Genomic DNA, 27,745 nt, shown 5'->3' with positions numbered 1-27,745 from the left:
CTCTAGGCTACTGCTGCCATATACTGTATATATCCATGTTCCTAAATCAGGGTTTTCCAGCCTAGTTAAGTCCTATTACATATGGCTTACTTCTACACCTCACCAAATTGAAATATACCATTACAAACACGTATACAATACTGTAGATTTCTTTCCAAATGACAAAAGAAAATCAATAAACCCATGAGGGCTTAGCTGTTGTCTCATTTTTCTCTGTGAGTTTTGAACACTTTGGCTTGTAGTGTTGACACGGGTCGGAGAAGCGGCCTGATTGGATTCAAAAGGCTTAGCTCTCCTGTGAGGAGCGGTGTGCTGTTCAGCTAGGTAACAAAAGGTTGTGTGCTTGTGCTCCTGGGGAATTCAGACGGGGAGGAAGAAAAGACAGATAAAAGATGGGAAAGAGCAAGCGCGAGGCAGAGAGGGGAGGCTCAGAGTGTGTGATTCTGTGCATACTGTACTGTAGTTGTGTGGCTGTGTGTGTGTGTGTGTGTGTGTGTGTATGTGTGCACACAGGGGCTCTCACTTGGATATGCATGTGTGAGTCTGCATATGCGAGTGTCATCACTGTGCAGAGGTGGAAAGAGTACCAAAATATCCTGCTCTAGTAGAAGTACTGTTACTTTGCTAAAATTTTCCGTAAGTAGAAGCAAAATTACTGGTATAAAAATCTACTCGAGTAAAAATAAAAAGAGTGCAATTAAAATTAGTATTTAGTGAAAGTTGCTGAGTTACCTTTTTACAATAGAGAAAATTGTTACATATGATCTTTCTAATGAAATACTTATGGAGAAGTGACAAAATTTGCACTCTGCAATGGATGTGATTTAAAATGTAGCAAAGTAGAGTAACACATACTGAATGGAATACATTGAGTTTTGGGGGGATTGGTTAAGGGATGAGAACATAGACACCTAAATCATCCATGTGCTCCATACTAACTCTTTAGCATGCACTGTTTTTTGGGCGTTGTCTGGATCAGTTCATGTGCGCATTAGAGAGAGAGAGAGAGACAGAGAGAGAGAGAGAGAGCTCTTGAGAAAGCCTGGTGAGTTCACCTCGGTGTGAATCTCTCCATGGCAGAATCCCTCCACCAGGGGAGGAGGAAGGGTGTGATCAGCAGCTGTGCTGGATCTCATTAGTTCAGTCCTCTCTCCTCTCCACCTCAGCCTGCTTCTAGACTCCCCCTCCTCCTCCTTACCCCAACACAACCAAACCCCTTTCCCAGCTGATAGCTGTGGCTCATGCACCTCCACCAGACAAGGTGACATTTATCCATTTGGCCACCCCTCCCACCTCCCCGCACATCAACAACCAAAGTCATAGATCATGGCTGTTGTTACGACTCCTCAAACGCTGCCAACTGGCAATCCTGGTTGGGGGGGATTCGGGTGGGGGAGGGGGAGTGATTATGGGGTGTCACGCCGCAGCCCTCCAGCTCTGTCAGCCGATTAAATATTATTGTTTGTTTCATTCGCAACATTAGCTGATTACTCCACAAGCTCCACTTATGCTCATAGGGGCTGTGCTTTATGGCCGACCATAAGCCTAAATCATTGCCATAATGCTGCTGTAATTTAATGTAATGATTGTCTTGCTGCTGATTTACATGCAGCCGAGACACGGCACTTCCCAGCAAACATTTTGACATTAAATAGATGTTGAGATGATGGCCTGCAGCTACGTTGAAAACGTGTGTAAATATAGCATATAATGTCCATAGATGCTACCTGCATCATTTTGTGAAATCAGAACCTAAATATCTTTCTGATGTCAGTTAAATAAAAAAATCGTTTCCAAAGCAGTTTTAAAGATGCACTAAGCAAGATTTTTTATGTAGAAATACACCAATCTTATCAGTCTAAGTCACAGAAGAGCATCCTATCCCCACTGATTGAGACCCTGTACATTCACTCTATTGGCCCAAATGAAATTCTGATGCCAGGTATGGACACTGGTGGGAAATCTTCTCTGCCCAGAGAAAGCTGGACTCACCAACATTAGATCTTTTCCTCTCTCGTCTGTTGGGTTTCCTTTGGTACGAAGCATCACACACCAGCTGGGTTGTGTTTTCTGAATTAGACTGAATGAATCGGGTAAATTCAGATACGACTTCAGTGTACAACACGCACAACTGAGCGGCCGCGTGCGTCTACCACACAAATCCACCCGAAGACACCGAGAACCTCACTAATCGCAGCAACAAACTGCAGCAAATGTCAAATCAAACCCGTCTGTCAACTCTGAGCGGCGAACAAAAGTTGCGACCACGCCTGATTGCATCCCCAGAGGGTGTATTTTTATTACACAAAAAAAAAAAAAAAAAAACATTGCGAGAATATCCACTTGCTAATTTGAAAAGCAAAATCAACAGCGAACACGGCTGACTTGATGACAGCTGTCAGTGTGACAAGAGGTATTATCAGGTGGGATTTAAATTGTTATGCTGGAAGCAGCCAGGCGGTGTCCAGAAGGGATTTGAGAAGACGGGGCTTGGGGGAGGGGGGGGGGAGGTGCTGTTTAGCGGCTGTCACTCAAGCATATATCTTCTGTATTTCCTAACCCTTTACGTAAAAGTTTCTGCGTTGAATATTCATAAGCTATAACTCCCCCCCCCACCCCCCACCCCGCACAGAAACAAGTTAAAAACAAGAACTACGCCACAAGCTATTATATAACAAAGGTAAACATCGGCGCAGTGTACTGTACCTGAGTTCTCAACTTCGTATCTAACCGCTTCAGGGAGCAGCCGGGGTGGTGAGAGAGAGACAGGTTGGATGAATGCTTTAAGCGAGACACATTAATATTATAAGGGTAACAATGTGGATCCTCCACCCCGGGCTGTAATGTCTGTAGTTATAAGGAAAGACATTACAGTGGTGTTCGTCCAAAAGTTACTAATTTAAGATATCCCAGCAAGCATTTGACAGATGGTGATGTGCAGGATGAGGCCAAGTGGCACATCAACCCAAACGAGAGCGACATTTTCACAATATGATACTATGGCATGGTAGAAATTCATATTGACACTGTTTTGGATATGATATCAGAAAGGTATTTGGGTCCTGATTTCACCAAACAATGCAGGTAGCAGCTGCTATATCTGCTATATCTATATCTACACAGGTTTTCAATGTTGGTGCAGGTTGCCGTGTCAACATCTATTCAATGTCACAATGGTTGCAGGGGATGGATCACAATAGTACCGCAAAAAATGATCAGTGCCTCAAAAGCAGTCAAGGTAGCTGTTGGTGCAGAACTGTAAATACACATGAGAGAGAGTCAACAAGATGGTCAAGGTAATAATTTCCTCAGTTAAAAGACAACAGTCAGGTATATTTAAGTGTGATGCAAAGGCAGATAAAAAAAAAAAACCCAGACGAGCCGGTAATGAAAATGACATAAAAAGCCACATTTCTCGCTCCCGGCTCTCATCCCCCCATCGCCTTGAGTGGCCTGATGGCTGATGTGCTGATAACACCTAATTCCCAGCGCCTTTCTCACCTCTCCTGAAACCTCTTTTTTTTTTTCCCCTCCAACTATTCACCAGACACGTCAAATCACATGTCCTCTGAACCTTAATCAGGCAGGTTTTTTTAACCATTTTTTTGCCGGGGAGTCACTGTTGTTAAAATCAAAGATGAATTCTGCCGCGCAAACGTAAATAAATCAACGGTCGGAAGTGGAGGAGAAGCTAGGGAAGAGCCATGTGTTGTGTGTGGAAGCTGCACGGCGGCTAACCCCCGTGTCCGACAATATAGCGACTGAAGGGATTAAGACACTAAACGAGCACTATGGGATTAAATTATCTCCGTTCTGCACACTTAAAAACAAGCAAAAAAAAAAAAAAGACAGCCTAACAAGGGTAAGCACTGGTGAGACAAATGCCTGTGAACACAGTCAGCCATATGCCAGCCTCCGCCTACACTTCCCAGCAGGCACTGCCCTCTTGTTACGGACCTGTTTGGTGCCCGCTGCCAACATTTCGCTGGCAGGGATCTTCTTGCAAGGCATGCGTCCAGTCAGCACCACACTTTACCTCAGGAGCCAATCCCCTCTTTATTTCAAATTAAACTAATATGCGCTGATCTGCAAATTAAACAGCATCTTTGACTTAATCTATAATAATGTAATGTATTTTCCCAGTCGTCAAAATAATTAGACTAGCCTATTTCATGCGGATATTCCTTTGCATTTCAGTAAATTTGTCTTCCCTGAATATGTTGAGTGCTTTAACAACAGGGTGCACACAACCTTCCCGTTTCCAACTCTCGCCGGGTGTAACTGCTTTTTTCCCCCCGTCTCTCCCTCGAGCACTTAGTCATTGATAATCTATTTCAAATAGGTTCTCGCATTGAACATGTACAGCGTATAAAATCAATTTGGCGCTCGGCGAGAATTGACAGTTTAGAAATAGAACAGCCCCAACAACTTCCAACAAAGGCGATTCGGAGGTGAAATCCGGCGGGCTGGCGCAGCGAGCGGCTTACCCAGTGTTCTTATCTCTTGGCAAAGCAAAGCCGTGTCGCTCGGCGCCACATGGCACCCGGGTACACACACACACACACACACACCGACACACACACACACACACACGCTGGCTTTTATGATCCTTTCTCCAAATGCTGCTTCGACGGTTCAAGAGAGTCACCATCAATAGCGATGAATCAAAAGCTCCCGCCAGGTTGCTCCTTAAGATCATTAGCGCTCGGATGTCAGGGCGAAAGCTGGGAAATGTGGATCTTATCAGAAGGGGGGGAGGGGGATTTTTTTCACTGTGTGTTTTCATGGTTTTGCTTGATCTGGTCGTCTTTCCTCTATGTAGTATGCTTGTGGACAAATTGCAGTACGAAGAGAAACAGAGTCATTTACATTTAAGCATAGAGGTTAGAGGAGCTGGCTTGTGATTGGACGGTTGCCGGTTTGAATCCCAAAACCGGCTCTGACAATGCGGATGGGGAAAATGAACGGGTTAAAAACTCTCTACCCTCCCTCTTGAGCAAGCTGCTCACTGGCAGACAGAAGAAGAAGAAGTGAATGTATTGGGCAGCTTCCACACATCCGAATGTGTGGAACTATATGAATGTGAAGCACGCTCAGCTCGGCTTTCCCTGGATAAATAAAGGCTGAAATGAAAAAAAAAAGAAAAGAAAAAAGAAATCAAAAAATTGTGTTGAAGTGTTAACAAAAACCTCCGGTGGTTTCCATCGTGGCTAATAGTTGTACCATCAGAGAGCTGTGAGGTAGCGGTAGGGCTGAATGGGTTCCAACCTCAATTGCACACCAGAGGGAGTATTTAGAGGAGGAGGGGGGTGAGGGGAGTACATTAGGAGAGCTAATTAGGATTATTAGCGGGGCGTAATTTATTCAGATGGGACTAAAACAAATTGCTCAGTCGTTGCGGAGCAAAATCGAAAAATGAGTGCGGAATTACTGACAGCCAAAGCGCAGGGAGAGCTTTACCCATCATGCCTTGTTAAAGCCGCCGTGTGCTGTGGCAAGTGGGGAAATGTTGGTCACACGCCCGACCCCAGTGGGACTGGGATGCCATTGGGGTAATTCCAAATGACCGTGGGTACGAAGCGCAGATTAACACCGGTTACAGTGATCAGTCATGATTAACACAGAACTGACGGGACGATCGTACGATAGGTGTTGAGGAATCAAGAAATAAGTCTCGTCTTTGCTGTCACTCATCCATCCAACAAAGCAGAAATGCCAACAAATAATCTTAATTAAAAAGAGAAATAAGGAGACATTCACAGGTCTCAGCTGAGTTGATGCTTGACACGTTGGAGAAGACGTCCAAGACTCTCCAGGCGTACTGTAAACGGAACGTGGATCGCCGCCAAGACTGGCAACGGCGCATCTTGAAAGGAGGCTTATAGACGCGTCCTCGGCATGACTCACCATCACAGACACATCGGCGTATGCAGCATGTAGGTATAGCGCCTGCATATATGAGGTATGACACCGCCCGAGTGTCTTCCCAACACATATTTTTTTTAGTAGCAAGTCGCATGAAGGAGACGACAGACTCGGCGCGTGCTGACAGGTGGGGTATGAGAACGCGCCACCGAGGACAGATCGGAGGGAAACTCTGTACATCTTCGTATATCCTTCATATCAAATGAGCTCATACAACCGTTGCTGTGGGAGTTCTTATAGTTCATATAGTCGACGACTGATTTGCAATTGTCCCCCCCCCCCCCCCCCCCCCTCTCAACGCTTCTCCCATCCTCTCTGAAGCAGCTAAGGGTGATGGCAAGACAGCAAGCCAGCTAATAACGCAAGTGGAAGAAAGCCCTTGATGAGATCCGAGGGAATTCAAGCGAGGAGGGGGGGGGGGGGGGGGTAGCGGTCTCATATCAAACGCCAACGCTCCCTGCCACGGTGTCTGCGACTTGGCGCGGCACCCTCATGTTTATGGCGGGGGGGGGGGGGGGGGGGGGGGGGGATAGTCTGAAACGATCGCTGAATGCTGTTGAAAGAGAGCCTTTCGACATGAGAACAATGCGCGTCCCGGCGAAACGTCTAATGCCTGCCGCCTCCGACCAAATCGTTCCATTTAGACCCTCTGATGTGCAGACAGAGGGGATGCAAAATGCATTTCCACGCCAAGCCTCTGAATCGCTCGCCGTCCTCGCGAAACGTAATAAACCGATTTCTGTTTGCACCCTTGTCACATCATGGTTGTCTGACAAGTGCCTGGTACCTTGCGGGAGACAGTTTTTTTTTTTTAATGCTCCCCTGTCATTCCAGACAGTGAATCCTGCCAGAACGACTGAAAACTAGTTAGGCAGCCATAGGAAATAAAACAAAACGCTAATTAGGGGAGCGATGGACTGAGGCAGACAGCGTAGCCGTGGCGGATGGCGTGAGAGATGGAGAGGTTGAAATGCCAAGCGTCTATCTCTCAGCACCCTTAGGCCAAAGTCCTGCAGACACTGCAAGTCGACACCCAATTTACCGATTACTCTGTCTGTCCTGACTCGGGTTAATAAAATGCTAACCATCTCAATATCCATGGCGGCACTTTGCTAACTACCTCCCCTCTAGTTAAATTCAGCTTTTCTTGTCCTTTCCCCCCACTCTCTCTCTCTCTCGCACAGAAAGAGACTGTAACTCTCCTCTCGGCTTAATCAGGAGGATTGCTTATTAAGGCAAGGCTCTTGGGTCCCTCCTAAATTGGGCAGAGGACAGTCTCTCAAGTGCGATAACTGCAGATTTATGTCAGAATTACGTGTAAATAGCTGCCCTGGTTCTTTCCCTTCTTTAATTAAGCAAGCACATTTTCCGGGCCTTCGTCTTCGGCGCTGACCATTCCGGTTCCCTCTGCGGGACAGATGCTAGCTTACAAAGCAACTCAGCCGTCGAGTGGGACGGTGCACAAAGGGGGCGGCAGCCATTTTAATCGCTCTCCCAAAACTTTGCATGGCTGGAAATCTCAGGGACTGTGCTTCAATTGATGCTCCGGTCGTTTTTTGGCATGCAAATCCCTGTGTAAGACAGTAAGACAAAAGTGATGTGTCTTGCACTTTTGTCCATCTAAAAATGCCATGTTACACACATATATGCACTAAAGCAGGTAGGTATAGATGCTATTAAAGGAATAGTTCACCCAAAAATGAAAATTCTGTCATCATCTACTCACCCTCATGCCAAATGAAACACAGGTGAAATTTGTTAGTCCATATAACACACAGGGAGGTTGCCAGCACAACTTGGTAGCAGCAAAACAACTGAGGTCAATGGGGACCTGTTCTTTAGAGTTGATGTTTTTTCTGTGTTGTCATCTTTTTGAACTGGTAATCTGGCCTGCTTGCAGCAATCAACGAAGAGTTCGAAAAATGACAACGTTCAGGGGTGCAATATCGCTTTAAAAGACGGCTCCCGCTCTGTACTCTGAAGACGACTCTATCTCTGCCCCGTCATCTCCCGTCGTTCTATTTTTGCCGCTCCGAAAAAAAAAAAGGCGCGCCTCCTCGTAAACTTTACACTTCTCTTTAGCTGCGGCTACTCGCATCTGCTGGGGGGGGAGGGGCGGGGGGGGGGGGGGGGGGGGGGGGGAGAAAAAAAAATACCTGAGACGAGCAGCGGAAAATGCTCTTATGCAGTTCATGAGGGGGTACTCAGCGTTCGGTATTCAGCATTCAATTTCCATCACTGATAGCGTTGCTATTGATTCGGAGTTTGCCCCCCGTGCTCAGTGTGGGCCAGACACAACAGATCTTAGGGTTTTGGAGCTGTCAATCAAGGTAATCCAGGAGTCTTTTTTTTTTTTTTTTTTTTTCTTCCCGAAGCCTGTCAGGGCGAAGCGCGCGGCCTCACATTTCTCTCTCACCGACAAGGCCGAGGAAGACAGAGCGGGTTCCTCAAAGCCGTCTGAGAGGTGAGCTCCTCAGAAGAGAGCCGGAGAGAGAGACCCGGAGCAGGGGAAGAAAAAAAAAAAAAAAAAAAAAAAAAAACACATAAAACTTCCTCGGCTGCTGTGAAAGTGACTCCCACTTAAAATAGCTGCTCTTACTTGTCCTCTGTGAAACAAGCGCTCATTAACGCTTTGAGCAAATAGCGTCTCAAACAGGGGGAAATATAGCCTGGATCTTCATCGTTTGTTTACTGTACTTTTTTTTTGTACTCGCTTGCAGAAATTGGTCGGGCGGCAGGTCGCACACCGCCGGCCGGTTAAAAGCAATCAATTTGTTTGTCGATGGGATCTTTCCTTCACTTGGGCAAAGTGACCTGGCTGTTTTTTTCTGCCTCTCTCCTTTGCAAATGGAGTTGTTTTGACATCCAGGAACCACACACACTCATTAATCTTTCACCCTGCATTAGCTCTCACACACACAGGCTGCCTTCACACTGCAGCACAGTGTGCAAACTCTGATTCCCCCCCCCTCACATGTGACACAGATCTGATGTTTTCTAACCGCTACACGGAGTCGCATTTTGTCAATTCCGATCTGGTCAATATGCATATGTGCTACAAAATCTGACGGATGCGACTATTATGATATTATACTAGTATCTGAACACTCAACTCAAAATTTGTCAGCGTTGCCATGACAATAAGGAATTCTTACGTCATTCACTTGGGACATTTGTCATGATTTTGGCAGCTTGGCTCTGCAGCGTTAGCATGGAGGACAACAAGACACAACAATGGAAAACAAGGGAAACGGAAACCTCAATTCAGTCACAATTCAAACAAAGGAGCATACTGTAACCGAAATGTGTTGAAACAAGCAGGAGAAACAGGTAGTTATCGGTACTCTGCACACACATCAGTGTCAGTTTATATTGGTATCGGATACAGGTTACATCCTAGAATAGATATGAACAGTCATGCAAAAAAAAAAAAAAATCAGATACAAGGACCAATTCGGAATCGAGCGCTGAGTGTTGAGAGTGGAACTGAGTGTGAACGAAGCCTGTAGACACAAACAGAAACAGACATGCACACATACACACACACTCCAGTCACTCCAAAAAGGTATTTCTCGTGCTGATAACGGACGGGAGCCCCCCCCCCCCCGCTGCTTTGAAATGCTGAGTAGAGGAGGGAGAGAGAGTGGGTCCGACCCACTAGAAATGAGGGATGGGATCACTGGGTATTGCTCCCATTCAAAACCGCTCCCACTTATCTGCTGCAATTAACGTGAGAATCCCCGACACAAATACATGGAAACGGCGAGTGCCTTCTAAATATGAATGCCGCCGCGTGCCACGCTTACAGCTCCCAAGATTATATGTCTGTATGTGAGGATGTGTGTGTGTATATTTTTCACAGAGCGTGTGTGTGTGTGTGTGTGTGCGTGTGTGTGTGTGGGGGGGCTATTGTGAAAGTCACTGCTCAACCAAGTGCGCTCTGATGGGAAATCCGCCCCAGAGGTTCGGAGCGCAATTAAAAGTCAATGGATCCCATAGCACTACTGTATCTCCATCTATTCTTGGAGCCTCATGCAGAAGTGTGTGTGTGTGTGTGTGTGGTTGTGGTGGAGGTGGGGGGGGTCCAGACCATAATTTTCCACGAGTGATGAACTGTGAAATGCAACAAAAGCCCCCATTACCACAAGAGGGATTTGGAGCCCACAGTGTAATGAAAGAGGAGGGGAAAAAAAACGCCTTCGTCAAATAAAACACACGGGGGGGAGAAAAATATCCCTGTGTCATAGAAATCAAACTGTGAAAGGTTCGTTCATATTATGCATGGGTCTAAGAATCCAATTGGATGAGTGCAGTGGGCATTTGACAGTGAGACAATGTGATTTTTTTGGGGGTGACTTGTAGTGAATGGCAAGAGCCTTGCAGACACTTAATATTTCAAAGCTAAATCTGAGCATTCATTCCTCAACTTGAATTCTTAGTTTCTGGGAATTCATTATTTCAGTATCCAGAAAGCAGAGCTGAACAAAAGGAAAAGAGCATGTTTTTGTTTCCCAAAATGAGACTTTAGCCCTTAATAAATTGATTAAATTGACATTCAAACATATCGTGTCGCAAAAAAAACAATGAAAATTTCCACTCTTCAGCTTCTCTACGCACACCACTTCCCTTAGATTATGACAAAGGCAAAAATATGCTGTTCAAAACTTTGGAAAAAAGCAAAAAAAAAGAGTCCGGTGGGAGGCTGGAGTCAAGGAGGCCCACTGTTATCTTGTTGTGGCAGAGTAAACGGCGAGGCGATGCTGAACGCCTTGATGGAGCCCAGATAGACGAGTCACACACACAACACAACATCACAGAGCTACACCTGATGTTGTCTGCATGCCAACTTCTCACCAACTTCTCACCAACTTTCCTCCCTGGGAGTGAAGATTTCTTACAGGTTTTTCCTTTTTTATAAGCTTCTTCCCGTTGGTGCTACAATCACACATCACATGATGATGATGGTGATGATGACGATGATGGTGGTGGTGGTGAGAATGATGATGATGCTGACGATGATGGTGGTGCTGGTGACGATGATGATGATGATGATGTGGGTGATGATGATGATGATGGTGGTGGAGGTGATGGTGATGATGATGATGATGATGATGACGATGATGGTGCTGGTGAGAATGATGACGATGATGACGGTGGTGGTGGTGACGATGATGAAGATGATGGTGGTGACGATGATGGTGATGATGATGATGATGTGGGTGATGATGATGATGGTGGTGGAGGTGATGGTGATGATGATGATGATGTGGGTGATGATGATGATGGTGGTGGAGGTGATGGTGATGATGATGATGGTGGAGGTGATGGTGATGATGGTGGTGATGATAACGATGATGATAGTGAAGATGATGAAGACAGTGGTGATCACAATGGTGATGATGATGATGATGAGAAGGACAACCAATTAAATATAAAAACAAGGTAAAAGCAATGAAACATGACTAAAGCACCTACTGCACATACAATTACCCCCTCACACACACACACACACATTAAGTGTAATTAAGTGTGTAATTAAGCCATTTACATGATTCAGTAATGTGACTCCACTAATAATCCAGTTAACATGTGACATTTCAAGCAGAAATAACAAAAATCTAACAGAGCAACATGAGCTGCATCACTAACTACACATGAGCAACTTGATCACACTTAAAGAAATGCGGTGATCAAAATCCTCTGGGGTTTGTCTAAAGGCATTCTGGGAAATGTAGGAAATCAGCAGAAGTAAACAAGGCAGGTTGAGGGAAAGTGGGTACACCAAAAAACTAAATTACAACACTTACAACTCCTGGAATGCCTTGAACATCACAGAATGATGATATATAAAAATATGTAAGACTATCCAAGGAGGGATGTTTCTCTAGTATGCCGTCTTGCCACTGTACACACACACACACACAGATGCTCGTACACACATGCTCACATACACACACCTTTCTGATTCAGTAAGGCTAGAGAGATGGTGGTCCCATGCGTGCCTGGGCCACAACATGCCCCAAAACAGGAACTATGGGAATTTCTGCCATCACCTGTCTAATGGGCTGGCCTGGGCGGGCTGATAAGTGTGTTTATGTGGGGCGCTGGAAGACCTGGAAGAACGAGCGCTGGGAGGAAATAATGAAACGATATAAAAAAATCCAGACGGTACCCGGCGCTCATGCAAAGTTTATGGCGGAGGCATGGGCCGGGTGAGAATATGAGGAGGATCCCACTGTGACCTCGGCGTGTATGACCTTCACATAGATGCAGTCTGACTGTCCGTCTGCAGCGCGGTGCAGATGTGATGTGCTAGACAATATCTGACCCTGTATCACTGCACTGGTAGTATTTCAGGAGAATGTATCAGACTACAACATGAAAGCTTCTCATGCTACTGGGTTTGGTTTGGTCAGCGATGGCCAAAGATGGTGGTTTAGGACTAACGACTGGGACCAGATTCTCATCTTTTAGTCTGTTTTACGGCCAAATGTTTAGTTATTCATGTCTGCTCAGTTGTCAAATTTTCAGCCGTGACCTGAAGTGCACCTGAAGACAGGAAAAATATTTAATAATACAGTGGGTATTAATAATGTATATAAAAACGTATAGGTACTTTTGAAACAGGCTGTGTATATTGGACTATTAGGTATGAGTACAGTGTTCAGTGTCACTGCTTAGACTGACCTCGGTACAATAAGGGTTTTAGGGAGTCTAATCAGTTAATATTGAAGACTAGCCTGATGGGCTAAAACAGTGATTCTCAACCTTTTTCACATCAAGGACCCTAATTTAGTCCACATTAGAACCACAGACCCCCATTTGATGAGATTTTGTCTCTCGGACCCAAACATTTACATTTGCAGACAATGGGTATGACTTTTAATTCCTCCATGAAAAACATATGTGTAATTGAACAATTTTTTTTTTTTTATTTGAAAGCCTGTAAAAGAGTCAATTATGCAGCTTTCTGTTTAATAATCAATGATTCAGGCCAATTCCTAGTTAGGGGGACAGCACATATATTTTCATAGATCGGGATCTTTATGTTTCGAGGAGGGATTAACACATATGTCAGTGTTGCTACGAAAAACAAAAAAAAACATGGAACTGCAATTTTTGTGCATTTCTTTTTCTTAAGTAAATTTAAAGTTCATACCATAGCTACTGTATGTGACGGTATAGCGTTCTGAATGGGTTTTATGGGTTCTAGGATCATGAAAATTGCCCATAAAGGAGAGCGAAATCCTTCAAATCGAGTAAAAACATGAAAATAACTAAAACCGGAGGCACAAAGTTTTCATTTGACAGCAGTGAGATAAAGCATATTATCTGTTGACGGGCATTCCAATAAAGCATTAGCGTGCCATGTTTGCTAGCTCAACTTCAGATTGACATAGTTTGTTTGTTGGGGGTTGGCTGGGCTAATTAAATCACATAAAAGAGACAAAACGCCCTTGAGCACAGATTAAGATCATGTGTGATAAATTCAATCAAATCTCAAACGGTTGGCCTGTTGGATGAATTATGCAGAAATTAGATGCTATCGCTCCACATCGTAGCTGTGTTTGGTACGCACAATGACCAATGTTGCTAGAATTTGGGAATTACACACGTCTTCGCTTCTTAGTTTGTTGTGATCCAGACCCTTCCGCCTCCATCGAGCGCTTCAATAGACCCTTGATTCGGTTTGGGATATGGCAAAGATGAAAGAAAACACACATAAACGGATCAAGTCGACTTACTCCTCTGATGTTAAACAGTTCCATTGAATTGAGTAATTAGCTTTTCAATGCTGTTAAAATGCTAATATTTTCCTGGAGTCTGACCTCTTTTAAAGCGCGTCAGCAGTTTCGAAAAGCCGCCTTTGTGCCTTGTTTTTGCAATCTCGCCCCCTCGTGAAGAAGAAGAAGAAAAAAAAAAAGCCAAAATAAACGAGTTTATATGAGATGGAACGTCACAATGTTGTAGCCCCGCGAAAAAAGCCGCTCTTTCTTTTCTCTCCCTCTCATCCTCCTAACCCTCGCATTGACTGAGCGTTTCAATATGAAATGAGACATATTGCTGCTGACAGCGCACTCGTTTCTCAAGGAAATGTCAGTGTGGAGCCTGTTGAGAGGCAGCACAGTGAAGAGAGAGTGTGTGTGTGTGTGTGTGTGTGTGTTGGGGGGGGAGTTAAAACGCTTTCTGCGTGTCTGAAACCTCTAATCAGGATCAGCTTAGGGAAAGGTCAGATTTGTATATCACAATACAAAACCACGGGAGACCACTCCACTCCCAACTCGCATTTATTGGCTAACGCACCTAGAAAAGCCCTGGCTGAGGCTTGAATGGGCTCCTGGGGAGCAATCACGGTTGTCTGGGAGACAGCAAAAAAAAATTGTTACCAGTATGAGTGTTAGTGGCGCGGCAGGTGAAAGCGCAAACTGTATTGTAGGCATAAACATTCAAACTATTGTGAGCTCCAATCTGCCACTTGTGTTACATTTCACCCGTCCTCTTTTTGACACTTCTCTCTTCTTCTTCTTGATACTCTGCTGTTGACTGTCAGTTACAAATGAAAAATATACAGTATATACATAAAAAAAACATTCAAAGAAACTTTTCCCCCCCTCAGCTGATGAAGTTCCATCAGCATCTGTCTAGCAGTATACAAGCTAGCTCTGTGTCGCTTCTCGGCCGTGTCGTCTCCTTCAGATGGAAAAACAACGATGTTCACTTTGTTTTTGAATGTTTAACCTCATGTTCTTTATTTTCTTGCTGCTTTTCTCTACGTTAATGTTGTTGTTGTTGCTATGACTTCCCTGCTCTATGGCTACTAGCTTCACCTTGATAGCCACAGCTAGCTCACCATTGGCTATGCCTATACAGTAAATGATATACGCCCAAAAAGACAATTTCAGGCAAACGGGGTTGCGATATGAACAGTGGTGGAATGTAACTAAGTACATTTACTCAAATACTGTACTTAAGTACAATTTAGAGGTACTTGTACTTTACTTGAGTATTTCCATTTCATGCTACTTTATACTTCTACTACTCCACAGAGGGAAATATTGTACTTTTTACTCCACTACATTTATTTGACAGCTTTAGTTGCTAGTTACTTTGCAGATTTAGATTATTAATACAAATTAAAAATCAACTAATAAATGATGATATATTTTTATAGGTTAAGCTACCCAGCAGTATATAAAGTAGTGCTGGCCGATATGGTTGAAATCAGTATCATGATAATTATAAGGATTTTTCTCGATATCAGTATATATCATGATATGGTTCATGTATGCAAAATCACGTTAAATAATCAAATTAATGTTCATCTCATTGAACCGAATGGTAATGTTAGGTGTGGTGTCAAACAAAACTGAAATTTTCAAATAATATTCCTACCATACCTCATTTTATCAGAGTTTTTAAGTCAAATTTGCTTGTCATCATCAATTTAGACAGCAGAAATGTGTGTCACGATATCAAAATATCTTCATATCATCACGATATGATTCCAGTGAAAGACGATAAACGATAATATTGAATTATCGCCCAGCCCTAATATAAAGTAATTAAAATTAGCTCCACCTTTACCAGCTGCAACATTAAAGTGATGAACACATTAATGCATCAATAATTATAGTCCAATAACATGATATATATGATTCTGAAATGGGCCATTCTGCATAATGAGAACTTTTACTTTTGCTTTAAGTATATTTTGATGCTAATACTTTTGTACTTTGACTTAAGTAAGATTTTGAATGCAGGACTTTTACTTGTAACAAAGTATTTTTACACTGTGGTATTGCTACTTTTACTTAAGTCAAAGATCTGAATACTTCTTCCACCACTGGATATGAACACACATGGTCCAGACACACACAGATAATGCAGAATATATCCTATACTGTCATTTTAATGTGAAAAACGGTGAAAAAAAATTCACAGACTCCAACATCGCTGCTGTTACTGGCTATATTCTCAAAGGGACAAACCGACAAAGCCAAAGTTCACTTTCCTCTCTACAATAAATCCTGTTACATGGTGCAAGAAGAGCATCATGCTACTTTCCTCATAAGCCCAATAATTAAGACTCAACACCATTAGTGAACCACCCTCTCTCTCACCGCGGCGTAGCTTTAATGATGTCTCATTGGGGCTAAACCGGAGACAGGAACGTGCTGCACCACCTTTTAATAATCCCATTTGTTTCCTCATTTAGATTTGATTGGCTATGAAATGCATCGGGCCTGCCGGGAGTCGGCTTTCAGCATTCATCAGCGTTTCCTGGTTGTAAATTGATGGCACAAATAGAAACATACTTGCACATGAGCATGCAAAGCACACCCGTACCCATACACACACACACACACAGAAGCATGTGGTTTGCATGTAGTATGAATTATGCAGTACACGGAGAGGGGCGGGACGTCTTCTGTGTTTTCATGTCATGCAAGATAGTCATGTGCATGAATGAGATAATGCAATAGTAAAACATTGAGAATCCATCTATACAGTATGTGAACTATGGATAGGAACAATGAGACAATGAGTCAGTTTCATCTACTTACTGGTCAACAATAGAAACATTAAATAACCTGCATGAATATATATTTGCACTTGCCATGATGTGATATGTATTAAGTCATAATCTCGATTGCAAAGGGTTTGGATGTTCTTGGCCTGCACGATAACAGAGATGTCAATGGAGTCTCTCTGTGGCACTGCGTTATTTTTAGACGAGTCGGTTACATAGCTTGAGCTTATTCGGCACACAAATGAATCGAAATTTCACAACTCAGACGCGAAGTAAAAGCGCCTCACCTGAACGCCTTCCAAACTCAACCACCGACCGGTTCAGACTCTGCAAAACCTGTCCAGGCTGTTAAAGGCCAGTCAGAGTCTAACTAGAGGGGACGGAGAAATCTCATATCATGGCAGATTCGTGTGCCAGAGTTCAGCGAATGCCAGCTTATTGCTATCGAAAAGGTCACTGGGCTAGAAGCAGAATAAAAGGTCTTTACTGGGGAGAGGGGTGTGTGTGTGTGTGTGTGTGTATGGGTGTGTGTGTGTGTGTGTGTGAGATGCTGTCTCCCTTTATCTATGACCCTGGGATGAAGGCCGCAACCTGAGATCATCATGCTCATATAAGCACCACGCCCTCGAGCTGCTGCATCTCTCTCTCTCTCTCTCTCTCTCTCTCTCCCCCTCTCCTCTCATCAGGCTTCGGTGTCCGTTACCTTCAGCCCCTCCAGGAAGCAGACGCGAAGGCTTTCGAAACACGCCGGCCCTGTACGAGAGCGCAAAATCAATTACCAGAGAGATGAAATTCTCCGATAACACGGCCTAATGATAATTGCCCCCGAATCTGCAATGATCATACTGATGATGCAAACCGCTATTGGCACTGCAGCGGCGTATTGGCAGCCGGAGTAGCTGGAATATCAATGATAATTGCTCTGATGTTGATTCGGAGCCGCGGGTAAACATAAACCAATTGCGCAGGATTGGACTGTATGGGAAGCGGTGGGGGTCATATTTCACTGATGTGTGTGTGATGTGTGTGACCAGTACAGTACAGCGCAGAGGGGAAATGGCTATGGGGGGAGCTAACCGCTGGCTGTTTAATTGAAATACTCCTATCACATTGAGCAGCCGGAGACAGGCGGGCGGCCGCTAATTCAATCACCAGACTGTTAAAAGGCTATAGCGACAATAACAATAATAATAGTCATAATAATAAACTCGGCTTCGACTGTGCTTCCCGCTGCCGGGTACGGAAATAGAGCGGCTGCACTGCAAAAGCGGCATCAGACACGGATGACCGCCGTTCATCCGGGATTTAGACGTCGTCCAATTTCCCCCCACAAAGCCAATAAGGAACGCGCTTTCGGGGCTCGAGCGCGGGATCAATCAGAGGTCGCGGCGGGCCGCCCCGGAAGGGAGAGCGGAGGGGTGACCCCATTTTGGCGATGACCTCCCAGAAATGGCGTCCTATCATCGCCACACACACACACACACACACACACATGCACGCACCCCTTCGGCCAACCTTGGAGTCAGACGATCACGGGAGTCAGCGTTTTTCAAAAGTGCCTGGGAGATGTCGGGCTGAATAATGTGTCCTATGAATAAAACACATTAGCTACAAAACATATTGAATTATTCACATTTCAGAAGCCCCCCCCCCCCCCACCTCCCCAATGCAGGAGATATTAGGTCTTCAGTCACCGTATGGTTTGCACATAGTCCTCTGAGTCTCTTTCTCTCCCACTGTTGCTGCCTCTCTTACTCCCCTCTCTCTCTCTCTCTCCTCTCCCTCGCTCCTTGGCTCGCTCTCTCTGTCATCTGTATTTTCTTAATTCCTCTCCCTCTCTCCCTCTCTCGCTCCCTCGCTCCTCTCAGCTGACTTTCTGCTGATGGCGACTGTCTATTTATACTCCTCAAGTAACTACTTTTCCTGGAACATCTCACTATTTATCTAAAGAGCTCTTGAAGCTGTTGAGGAGTGCATTTGTTCTGAGAGAATCTTTGATGGCTTGGAAACACACGGCGGCCCAAAATGGATTCATCATTTAGCGTTAATCCGAGGCGACCAGCTGTGAGTTTCAAAGTGAAAAAGACCCAAATAAGTAGGAGGGCGGATTGCTAATTAAATACTTGACCTGATATGCATCTTTTTCTCATTTTATTTTTCAGCTCCTCCAGGAATTTGTGATTTTTATGTTTGCGAGATATTTTCCTAAATCAACAGTGCCATGGAAATCTTGCAGCGGCAAACCCAAAAGTTAACCAATCCTCGCCTTTTTTATGGTGTTTACATGTAAAACCCCTTTCATCCTTTACAAAATGTCAAGGATCGCACTTATAAGTCATCATAATTTTACCACAGTAAATAGTGGAAAATAGTGTCAAAGCATTTTCCTGCAAATAAACACGGAAAATTGCCTCGCTATTTAAAAAAGCCACCGCAATGTCAAGTGTATTTGGTCATAACAGCACAGATAAGAATCAACAAAATCATGAAGGAATTGCGTGTTAACCCTCAGTTGTAGGGTTATAGTAATAATTTGCAACTTTTCATACAAATAAATGTCCGTTTGGCAACTCTCAGCAATTGATACCATAAAATAGTGATTCAACCTATAAAAGCGGTTTTACAGTGGTATGTATGGAATAAATAGAAGAAGAACTGGGGAGTTAGCATGAGCAGTGATAGCCACCATGGCTGAACAGACAAAGAAAAGAGAAACTCAAACTGCATCAACAGAAAATCCAAGGAGAAAGAACCCGATCAATACAACCGATCAGAGGAAAGGCAAGCCAAAACTACATCCAAAGAATGGACATCCAAAGATACAAAGCTCTCCAGAATGAAAAAGGGACAATGAGGAAGGATGTAGATGTGTCTCTTTTTCTTTTGGACTGGTAGGTCTCACTATCGTTTATTAGATGCATTCTGAGTGTCTTTATAATGTTGGGTTCAGTGCAAAACACCAAAGTAATGACCGCTTACCACCAAAGGTGTCGCCATAATCCAGAAAAACAACAATCTCGCAGATTCAGTCAGTGCTCCAGCAATTTTCTCATACACTCTACTGCGTGTTTACTCCATCAATGCACTAATTCACTCAGAGTCTCTACGCACAGAGTTTTCTACGCACCAAACAGAACACCAGACAGTGTTTGCGGTGTACAATCAGAAGTAACTCTCTAAACAGCAGAGCATAATGCCAGTGGACGCAAACTTCTATTTCTTCAACCACACCAACTTATCTGAGACACGCAGGCTTTAGAAGTGTCTGCCGTGGCTCTCTGGTCAGAACAAGCCAAGTACAAAGACATACACATGCCTACAAATGACAAGCTTCCTTCTAAAATGAGACATCCACCGTTTGAAAGAATGGTAAACAGAAACATAATTAAATGAAATGATGACAGCAGGTAACTCGATTCCTGGGTTGAAAAACAAGCTGGATCCTCTATATTTTAGAGATATTAAATGATGAACATCAGGTAATGATTTATCCCCAAAATGGATGCATAGCTTCTAGGAATAGAACTCTTCAAATACAGGACATACTGCACAAGTACGCAAAGACAATAAGGTGTTACAGCTATTTCAAATGTTCAACTTGTAATGCCTTTCCCCGGGCCTCAGATAGCACAGTGCTGATTGACGCATGAAGAAGCATAGAAACAGCTAAGAAACCCAACTAGTTCTCCAACATGTGGAACTCTGCTACATTATTCCTAAACGACTTCACAGGTAGGTTTTCAATGTGTGTTTTAATTGGTTCACCCAAAGTAAATATGTAATGGCAGCAATCACTTTGCCATAGTACCCAGCAAGCATTTGACGGACAGCGACATAGCACAAAGTCCAACACCTTAGCTTTACATGACTTGCAGGTTCAACAATGACCCAAACAAGCATAACATTTTCCCATATGATATTTCGCCATATGATGTCATGTTAAGATGTCAGATTAAAACAGCTTTGGAAATGGTTTTGAACTGATATCAGAAAGATATTGAGGTCCTGACTTCACCAAACAATGCAGGTAGCAGCTGTGGACGATAGCTATTCAACGTCATAATGCTTGCTTGGTTGGCTGACAATTTTTCAAAGGGTGGATTTTTCCTTCATTTTTAGAATGAAACTCTTTAAGTATGTCAGTGTATGTATGTATGTAGATATATGGCAGGGGGTGTCCAGGGTGGGGCGAAACTCACCAGGGCACAGTAGGTCTCTGGAGGGTCTCCGCAGGTGATGTTGGGGGGATCCAGAGACACCTTCAGGAACTGGGTCATATCTGCTGCCTCCGGCTGGCAGGCCATGTAGTCCCAGGTCAGGCCTTCGTCCGTGTAAACCTGGGACTTACAGACGTCGTAGTGGCCCCAGGCTGCGGGGTAGTGCTGCATGGCCGCCTGGCAAACGCCGGTCCACAGCGCCTGCAGCGTCAACGCCAAATGGAAACGCATGACTGGTCCCCTCTCAGCACCTTCTCGGGGACCCGGAACTCCTTAGGAAGGCGTACGAACCTCTTCTACTCGGGCTTGCTACGACTCACTCGACTGGTTTCCACCTTTGCTGAAGGGGAAGAGGCAGCATGCCAGACTCCCTTTAGCAGTTCGGGTGGAGCGCGGGTCGGACGAGGAGCGACTTCTTGTTTTCCTTTGCTCTGTCTATCTCTTCCAGGTGGGCCCTTTTCCTTGCAGTGGTGGATAACTTCAAGGGATGGCGAGGTCACCAGCCCGTTGAGAAGATAAGAGGAGAGGATGGAGGGAGGGAGGAGGATGGAGGAGGAGGAGGAGGAGGTGGAGGAGGAGGAAGAGGGGGGAGGCGAGAAGGAGATAGCCCTCTGACACGCTGATAGGAAGATGAGTGACAGGTCTCCTCAGCTCGGCTGGCTGTCAATCATGGTCCTCGTCCTGCGTGGCGATCTGGTGCTGGGGAGAAACGAGAAATAGAAGAAGGGGGGGTGGTGAATATACCTTGCTTAGGGGAATAGGATTTGACAGAGAGAGAACATTAGCTGGCGCCGTGGCATGGGTGAAAGGTGTGAGTGTGTGCATGTGTGTGTGTGTGTGCGCGCAAGTGCGCAAACGTTGGATGGTTGCTAACAAGGGTGCTAGGTTGGAGTTCGTTGTCCATCAAAACAGAAAGAATGAGTAACCGAGGCCATCAAGGTAAATTGGATCCTGCTGCTTTCACACCAAACCCACACCTCACTCAGCGGTATCAAGTCTACAATGTAACACCCCCCCCCCCACCCCACACACACACACACACATATGCACCCACCCAAGTTTTTAATCAATGAGCTAGAAAGTTGATCATAGGCCGCTCCGGTGCTCCATGCTAACACTTTAGCATACACTATGTTTTTTTATGGGGTTGGGTAATCTTTGGATAAACAAAGATCTGTTAATCTGTTGAAATCTGTTAAAAAGCTTTTACTCTATTTAGGCTTGTCAAAATTGTAAGTTAAAAGCTGTGCCCAATGCATTTTGGCCCCACAGCCTTCTAAGACAAATCAAATAAAAGCTCTTTTTTCCACATGATAACATTAACGCTGCACTAGGCAATTTTGCACACTGGAAGCTCCAAATGGCAGCAAGACTTAACTGTTCGGGTCGTTTGTATTATTTTGGCTTCTGGCATTTTCTGTCTGATTAATACCTGCACTTTCTATGTATTATATTACATACGCAAATACCTTTCCTGCAATGACTTTCAGTAAATTGCATTAGATGTGCAAATTAACCTGTTTGCATAGTCTTCTCCCAATATTTTACCCTGCTATTTTATTTTGCTCTGCTAGAAACATATTCATTAAGACAAAACAAAAGGACAGGGCTTGTATTTTGCTCATTTGAGTGGCGCAATCCTCTTCGCAGATTAGATTAGATCAGATTATATTAGATCACATTATATTACGTTCGATTATTAGATTAGATTAGATTATACAAGATTAGATTACTTTAGATTTGATTCACTTTGCTTTGATTAGATCAGATTACATTAGATCAGATTAGATTACATTAGATCAGATTACATTACATTAGATCAGATTACATTACATTACATTTGATTCACTTTTCTTCAATCGGTCAGATTAGATTAGATCAGATTAGATCACATTATATTACATTAGATCAGATTAGATTACATTACATTACATTTGATTCACTTTTCTTCAATCGGTCAGATTAGATTATATCAGATTAGATCACATTATATCACATTACATTATTAGATTACATTACATTAGACCAGATTATATTACTTTACATTTGATTCACTTTGCGTCAATTAGATCAGATTATATTACATTAGATCAGATCAGATTAGATTAGATCACATTACATTACATTACATTAGATCAGATAAGATAAATTAGATTTGATTCAATTTGCTTCAATTAGATTAGATTACATTGCATTACATTTGATTAACTTTTCTTCAACTGATCAGATTAGATTACATTACATTAGATTACATTAGATTACATTATATTAGATTAAACTTTATTGCTCCCCGTGGGGAAATTTGGTTGTCGCAGGAGCAAATAGTAATAGGACAGCCTAAATCAAGGAAGAATATGATATAAATGAGATTAGAGCAAGAGGGGGCTATATTAATATACATAACTGACAATCCCAACACACCAATATATTACTGTAAGTAGCAATGTTTGAATGAAAATGTGCAAAAACAGTCTAGATTCCAGCATTAACAGGAACAGAACAGAACATACTGAGTCAGAAAGACAAGGTGAAATACGTGCATTATGAAAAATGTCAATATATATGTAACAAATAACCATGAGAGCAATATGAGAGAATGAGAAAGACAATATGTGAAAACAATTATAGCATATCTACAGGGTGTGCAGAACTGTGGCAGAGTTCACATTAACAGGTCTGGAAGCCACACATACAGTATGTACAGTATGTAGAGAAGTGAAAAGGCATGTAGACGTGTTGAGAGAATACACACCTTCCACAGATTCATTTCACTCTACAGACTGAGATAAGATGGACAGATGTGCAGATTTGCAAATCAAAATATGTAGGAACGTGGTAATAATCACTTTTTCATTTGCCAGCATATTCATTATGACTTTGATGTGTTGTATCCAGACATACTGTAGATAGAGCTGGTTCCGTGTCTATTTTTTCATGTTGTGCCATTCAGATCACTTCAGTCTGATGTAATGTAAATCATCATTTTAAGGAGCAGCCAAGGTTGCATGATTGCTATGGTTGCCGAGTCTCAATGGCTTATACAGATACTATACACAGCAGCAAATGCAAAGTTCACCTAATGCCCCTGGAAATGAGCTGGCATGGGCAAAAAATAACCCTGGAATATTTGAATAATCAGTTTAAATGTTATCAAATATGTCATACTTAAGTCATAACCATGTCCCAGTCATGAGTATGTTACTGTGTTTTTCTTTTTCATACTTAGTAAAGGTGAAGTTTTGATGACAACGGCCATGAAAGGCTGAAAAATACTCCCTAAAATCAACTCATGGATGCAAAAAAGCATAACAAATCCTCATTTTCCCCAAGCAAATTTTCCCTGATGTATAAACTACAAATCGAAAAGTATAGTACCATTCTATATATTAAGAAAAAAAAAATCCACCACCATCAATCGAAGTGACCATTATCCACGGATACGGTGAGAAGTGTGGGGATTAAATCGGCCCGGGAGGCGAGGGAGAAAGACAATGTAAAATCAGATTTAAAAAAAAAAGAAAAAAAAAAAGAGCAAAGTATTGAGAGACAGAGGACAGGGGGTGGTGAGGTGAGGGGGGGTGGAGGGGTTGCGGGGTGGTAAAGAAGGGGAAGAAGAGTGAAACACCTTAAATGTAAAATGTAAGAATGTCAATGGGGGAGATGTCAGCAGGTGAGGAAGCAGCCAATTATCCAGAGGAACTCTTGGCACTGGGCCCCCTGTTCCCATTAAGAGACATAATATTACCATGTTAAGGAGGAAACTAAAGAGATGGCCGAGCATTTATGTGTAAGTGTGTGTGTGTGTGTGTGTGTGTGTGTGCTTCACGTGCAACCTCTGGATAAAGAGAGGCTCCGAGTCACGGGTAATGAGACAACAAGCGCTCGGCTGGGCTTCCATAACAAGCATTAGAGATCACAAGGAGCGGGGTCATTATCACTCTCCACCATCCTGGACACACCGGCCCCTTCCTCTCATTACTCCCTGCTTATAAAGCCGCCGATCGCCCCCGAGGAGAAGAGGTGAGGGGGAGAGAGAGAGAGAGAAGAGAGCAGATGGGAGGAGGAGGAGGAGGAGGAGGAGTGTGGAGGTGCATTTTAAGTGAGAATACGGTTTATTTTAGGGGCAGGTCGCTTCCTCCGAAGCCATCGATCAAGGTTCGAGGACATCAGAGACGCGGCGCGCAGGATGTCTGAGATTCTTCCACTTACAGGAATGTATTTTGCATCGTAAACACTTACAGTTACAGTGGGAGGTCGCTGGTTATTACAGAAACATGACACAGAATCTCAGGTCATGCTTAATGAGAGGTAATACTTTATGGTCCTGTTTCTTGCTGCATTATTGTGAATAACCAAGCAAATGTACAATATACAGTTATAGTTTCCATTAACTTAACTATTCACATTAACACAGCAATAAAGAGGCCAGAAAGTATTATTTTCCATATTTACGTTGCAGCTTTCAAATGTGGCATGCAGCTCAAAGTGCTGTACAAAACAGACATTGAAAAGATATGAAAATATAAGATATTAAAAATATACCTATGACAAACACAAAATGTCACTTTAGGGAAAATCAGTCCTGGATGCTCCCCTGATGTGATTTAACACTAAAATCTAAAACACTAAAACAGCAAAATTAAGGTGCAGGATAAAAACAATTAAAATTCTTTGAAAACAGCAACTTAAAAAAGTGTGTTTTCACCTGCTTTTTAAAGCTATTTACAAAGGGAGCCTTACTGACGAAGTGGGAGAGTTTTCCAAACCATGAAAACAACCAGCAGCCTCTCCATTTTTCCTTTGCTTCACAGTAGAAATGTAAAAAAAATCATTTGATCCACCTGGAACACTTCCCTTCGGGCCTTCTGATATGTATTGAGGTGCTAAATCATTTAGTGCCTTAAAAACAATCAAATCTATAATAGCGATGTAAACACTTAAGATCAGTTGATAGTTTTATTAAAAACCAGATCTGGACAAGTTGGTATCATCCATCTCTGATATGATGGATATCTATTGTAGAATTGGTCAATACAGCACTGGTTGTCTATGGGAAGACCGTAAACTGAATTGATTCTAATGTGACATTCTGATTAGAGTCCACACAAAATATGCATGGACAATGTTTCATGATGGTCTAAATGCTGTTTGAAAGCTTTTCCATCCTGCAAGAATAAAAGTCTGGGGGAAACACTGAATACTTGGAATTTTTTGGCAGGAAAACAGTGAACCCTCTATACAGTAAGCTGGTTAGTATTCTATTTCCCCAGCATGCTGTGTTGGGGTGACCAAGCTGTGAACCCGGGGACGGCACCGCATCCCTGCCCATGCTGCGAGCTCGATTTTATACTTAAACACATGAATCTTTCACGAGGGCCCGGACGACCTCGGCTGGTGAGGTCACCCCGCCCCGTCCCATCCAAACACCCGCCTCCCTCCCCCAGAAACAACCCCCCCCCCCCTTTATTTCTGCTTCCATTCCATCTCCGGGGTCACTCAAGCATTGGCCGAGAATTCGCGAAATCACCAGGGGGAATGTTCTGCGTGTGTCTTCCCCCCCCTCATCCAGCTGTTTACAACTAGAGGGAGTCACTTTTGAATCATGCATATGATCAAAAGGACAAATGAACAAACGCTCCCTTTCATTTCCATCCTGCTCTTCTCACCTGTACATCCTGTCCAGGGTACCAAAGAACTTCTTTTTGGGGGTTCTAGGGGCACTTTTGTCCCCAACCAGTCCATCTTACACCTATCGATTAATGAGTTTTTACCATATTGGTTGTTTTATTCTTTGTTGATACAGTGGTTTGTGTGTGGCCGGCATTTTGTCCTACTACTGGCTGCATGGTACCACAATTTTCTACTGCTTTAGGCTGCGTAGTCTGATCAAAACCCCTCTGTTTTTCTCACCCAGAACACACTGGAAAGAATCCCTTGGTCCAAGGGTTCCAGGAATCACCTACGGTGGCCCACAGGGAACAGTAGTCGCAGTGACATGTGAGTATTTGACAAGTCAATGCAAAAAATGTTGTTAACGTAGAATGCATAAAATGGTACTCCTAATATCTGGGCCATTTTTTTTGCCCCTTCATTTTTAATTTCACACATTTTTATGACCTTTCAAGGATAATTTCTGCCTCCAGTATTGTGCCAACCTCATCTTTCCTGACTTTACCTGCTTCACATTCCCCATCAGTCTCTTAATAAAAGAGAAACAAGAGAGAGGAACAGGAGGGCAGACAGACAGTCAGAAACGAACGCAAGATAGATAAAGACGGAAGCTGGCCCAGCATCAGGAAAAAAAAAAAAAAAAGCCTCCTGCCCGCTCTCAGCGCTCCTCTCCCCAGATTTCCGTGCCTGCCTTTCCAGAATCCCTAATCTTGCCTGTTAACAACCTGCCAATAGGCCGCTGTCCTCATAAATAAACATATGGCGAACGGAGCATGGCCCTGCAAACATGACAGCCAGCGTTCCTCTGGAACGGCGAGCACGCCCACAACGCATCCCCCAGGGCTCGCCTCCGAGGCAGCCCATCACTTAGCGCTCGATTCCGCTTTTTTGAAAACGTCGCCGCCTCCAATCGGCAGGCTTATGATCTTTTAATAATGACGACAGGTAGCAAATGGTCGGGGGGATGACAGCGCTTTAGTGACTCAGTGTGGTGGATGGGTGGGCGGACTGAGGAGGATTCAAAGTTGAGGCTTCGGTCTGGGGTTTAGACCGATATATTAGTTTGCCGATACTGGGCTTCTTATTCTCAGTCAGTCATGTTGTTCACCTGTACTAATCCTGACCACAGATACAGAAAAAGTGTGGAAAAACTGCAAGGAAATTCAATTTTCTTTGCACATTTTCTTTGTTTAACTGTTCAATTAGATTTTATGTAAAGAAATTCGTCATTTGAAAGCCTAATGTATCACAGAATTTCCCTACCATTTAATAGATTTAGTGGGTCTCCCTGCCTTAAAGGGCTGCCAACTCTAAAAGAATTTAATCAGTCTGGGTTTCAGTGGAGAGTTTTAGTGTCCCATGATGGTCTAAATGCTGTTTCAGAGGCTTTTCCACCCTGACA

The 27,745-nt window shown here is 43.6% G+C and overlaps 1 protein-coding gene across 1 annotated transcript in view; it reads right to left on the bottom strand.

The window, feature by feature from the left end:
- The window catches only part of ntng1a (netrin g1a), a 65,640-nt gene extending 44,736 nt beyond the window's left edge, over positions 1-20,904 (bottom strand). The window contains exon 1 of the mRNA XM_071529668.1: positions 20,656-20,904. Coding sequence (XP_071385769.1) covers positions 20,656-20,904 — 249 coding nt within the window. The remainder of the gene's footprint in view (positions 1-20,655) is intronic.
- Between the last annotated feature and the right edge of the window lie 6,841 nt (positions 20,905-27,745).

Source organism: Centroberyx affinis, unplaced genomic scaffold (assembly GCF_046629955.1).
Source record: "Centroberyx affinis isolate AG114_WGS23_722 - 3 ecotype Tasmania unplaced genomic scaffold, CSIRO-AGI_Caff_v1 ptg001828l_1, whole genome shotgun sequence".
NCBI classification, from domain to species: Eukaryota; Metazoa; Chordata; class Actinopteri; order Beryciformes; family Berycidae; genus Centroberyx; species Centroberyx affinis.
The sequence above is the reverse complement of the archived record's forward strand: the minus strand, read 5'-3'. Positions and strand labels throughout refer to the sequence as shown.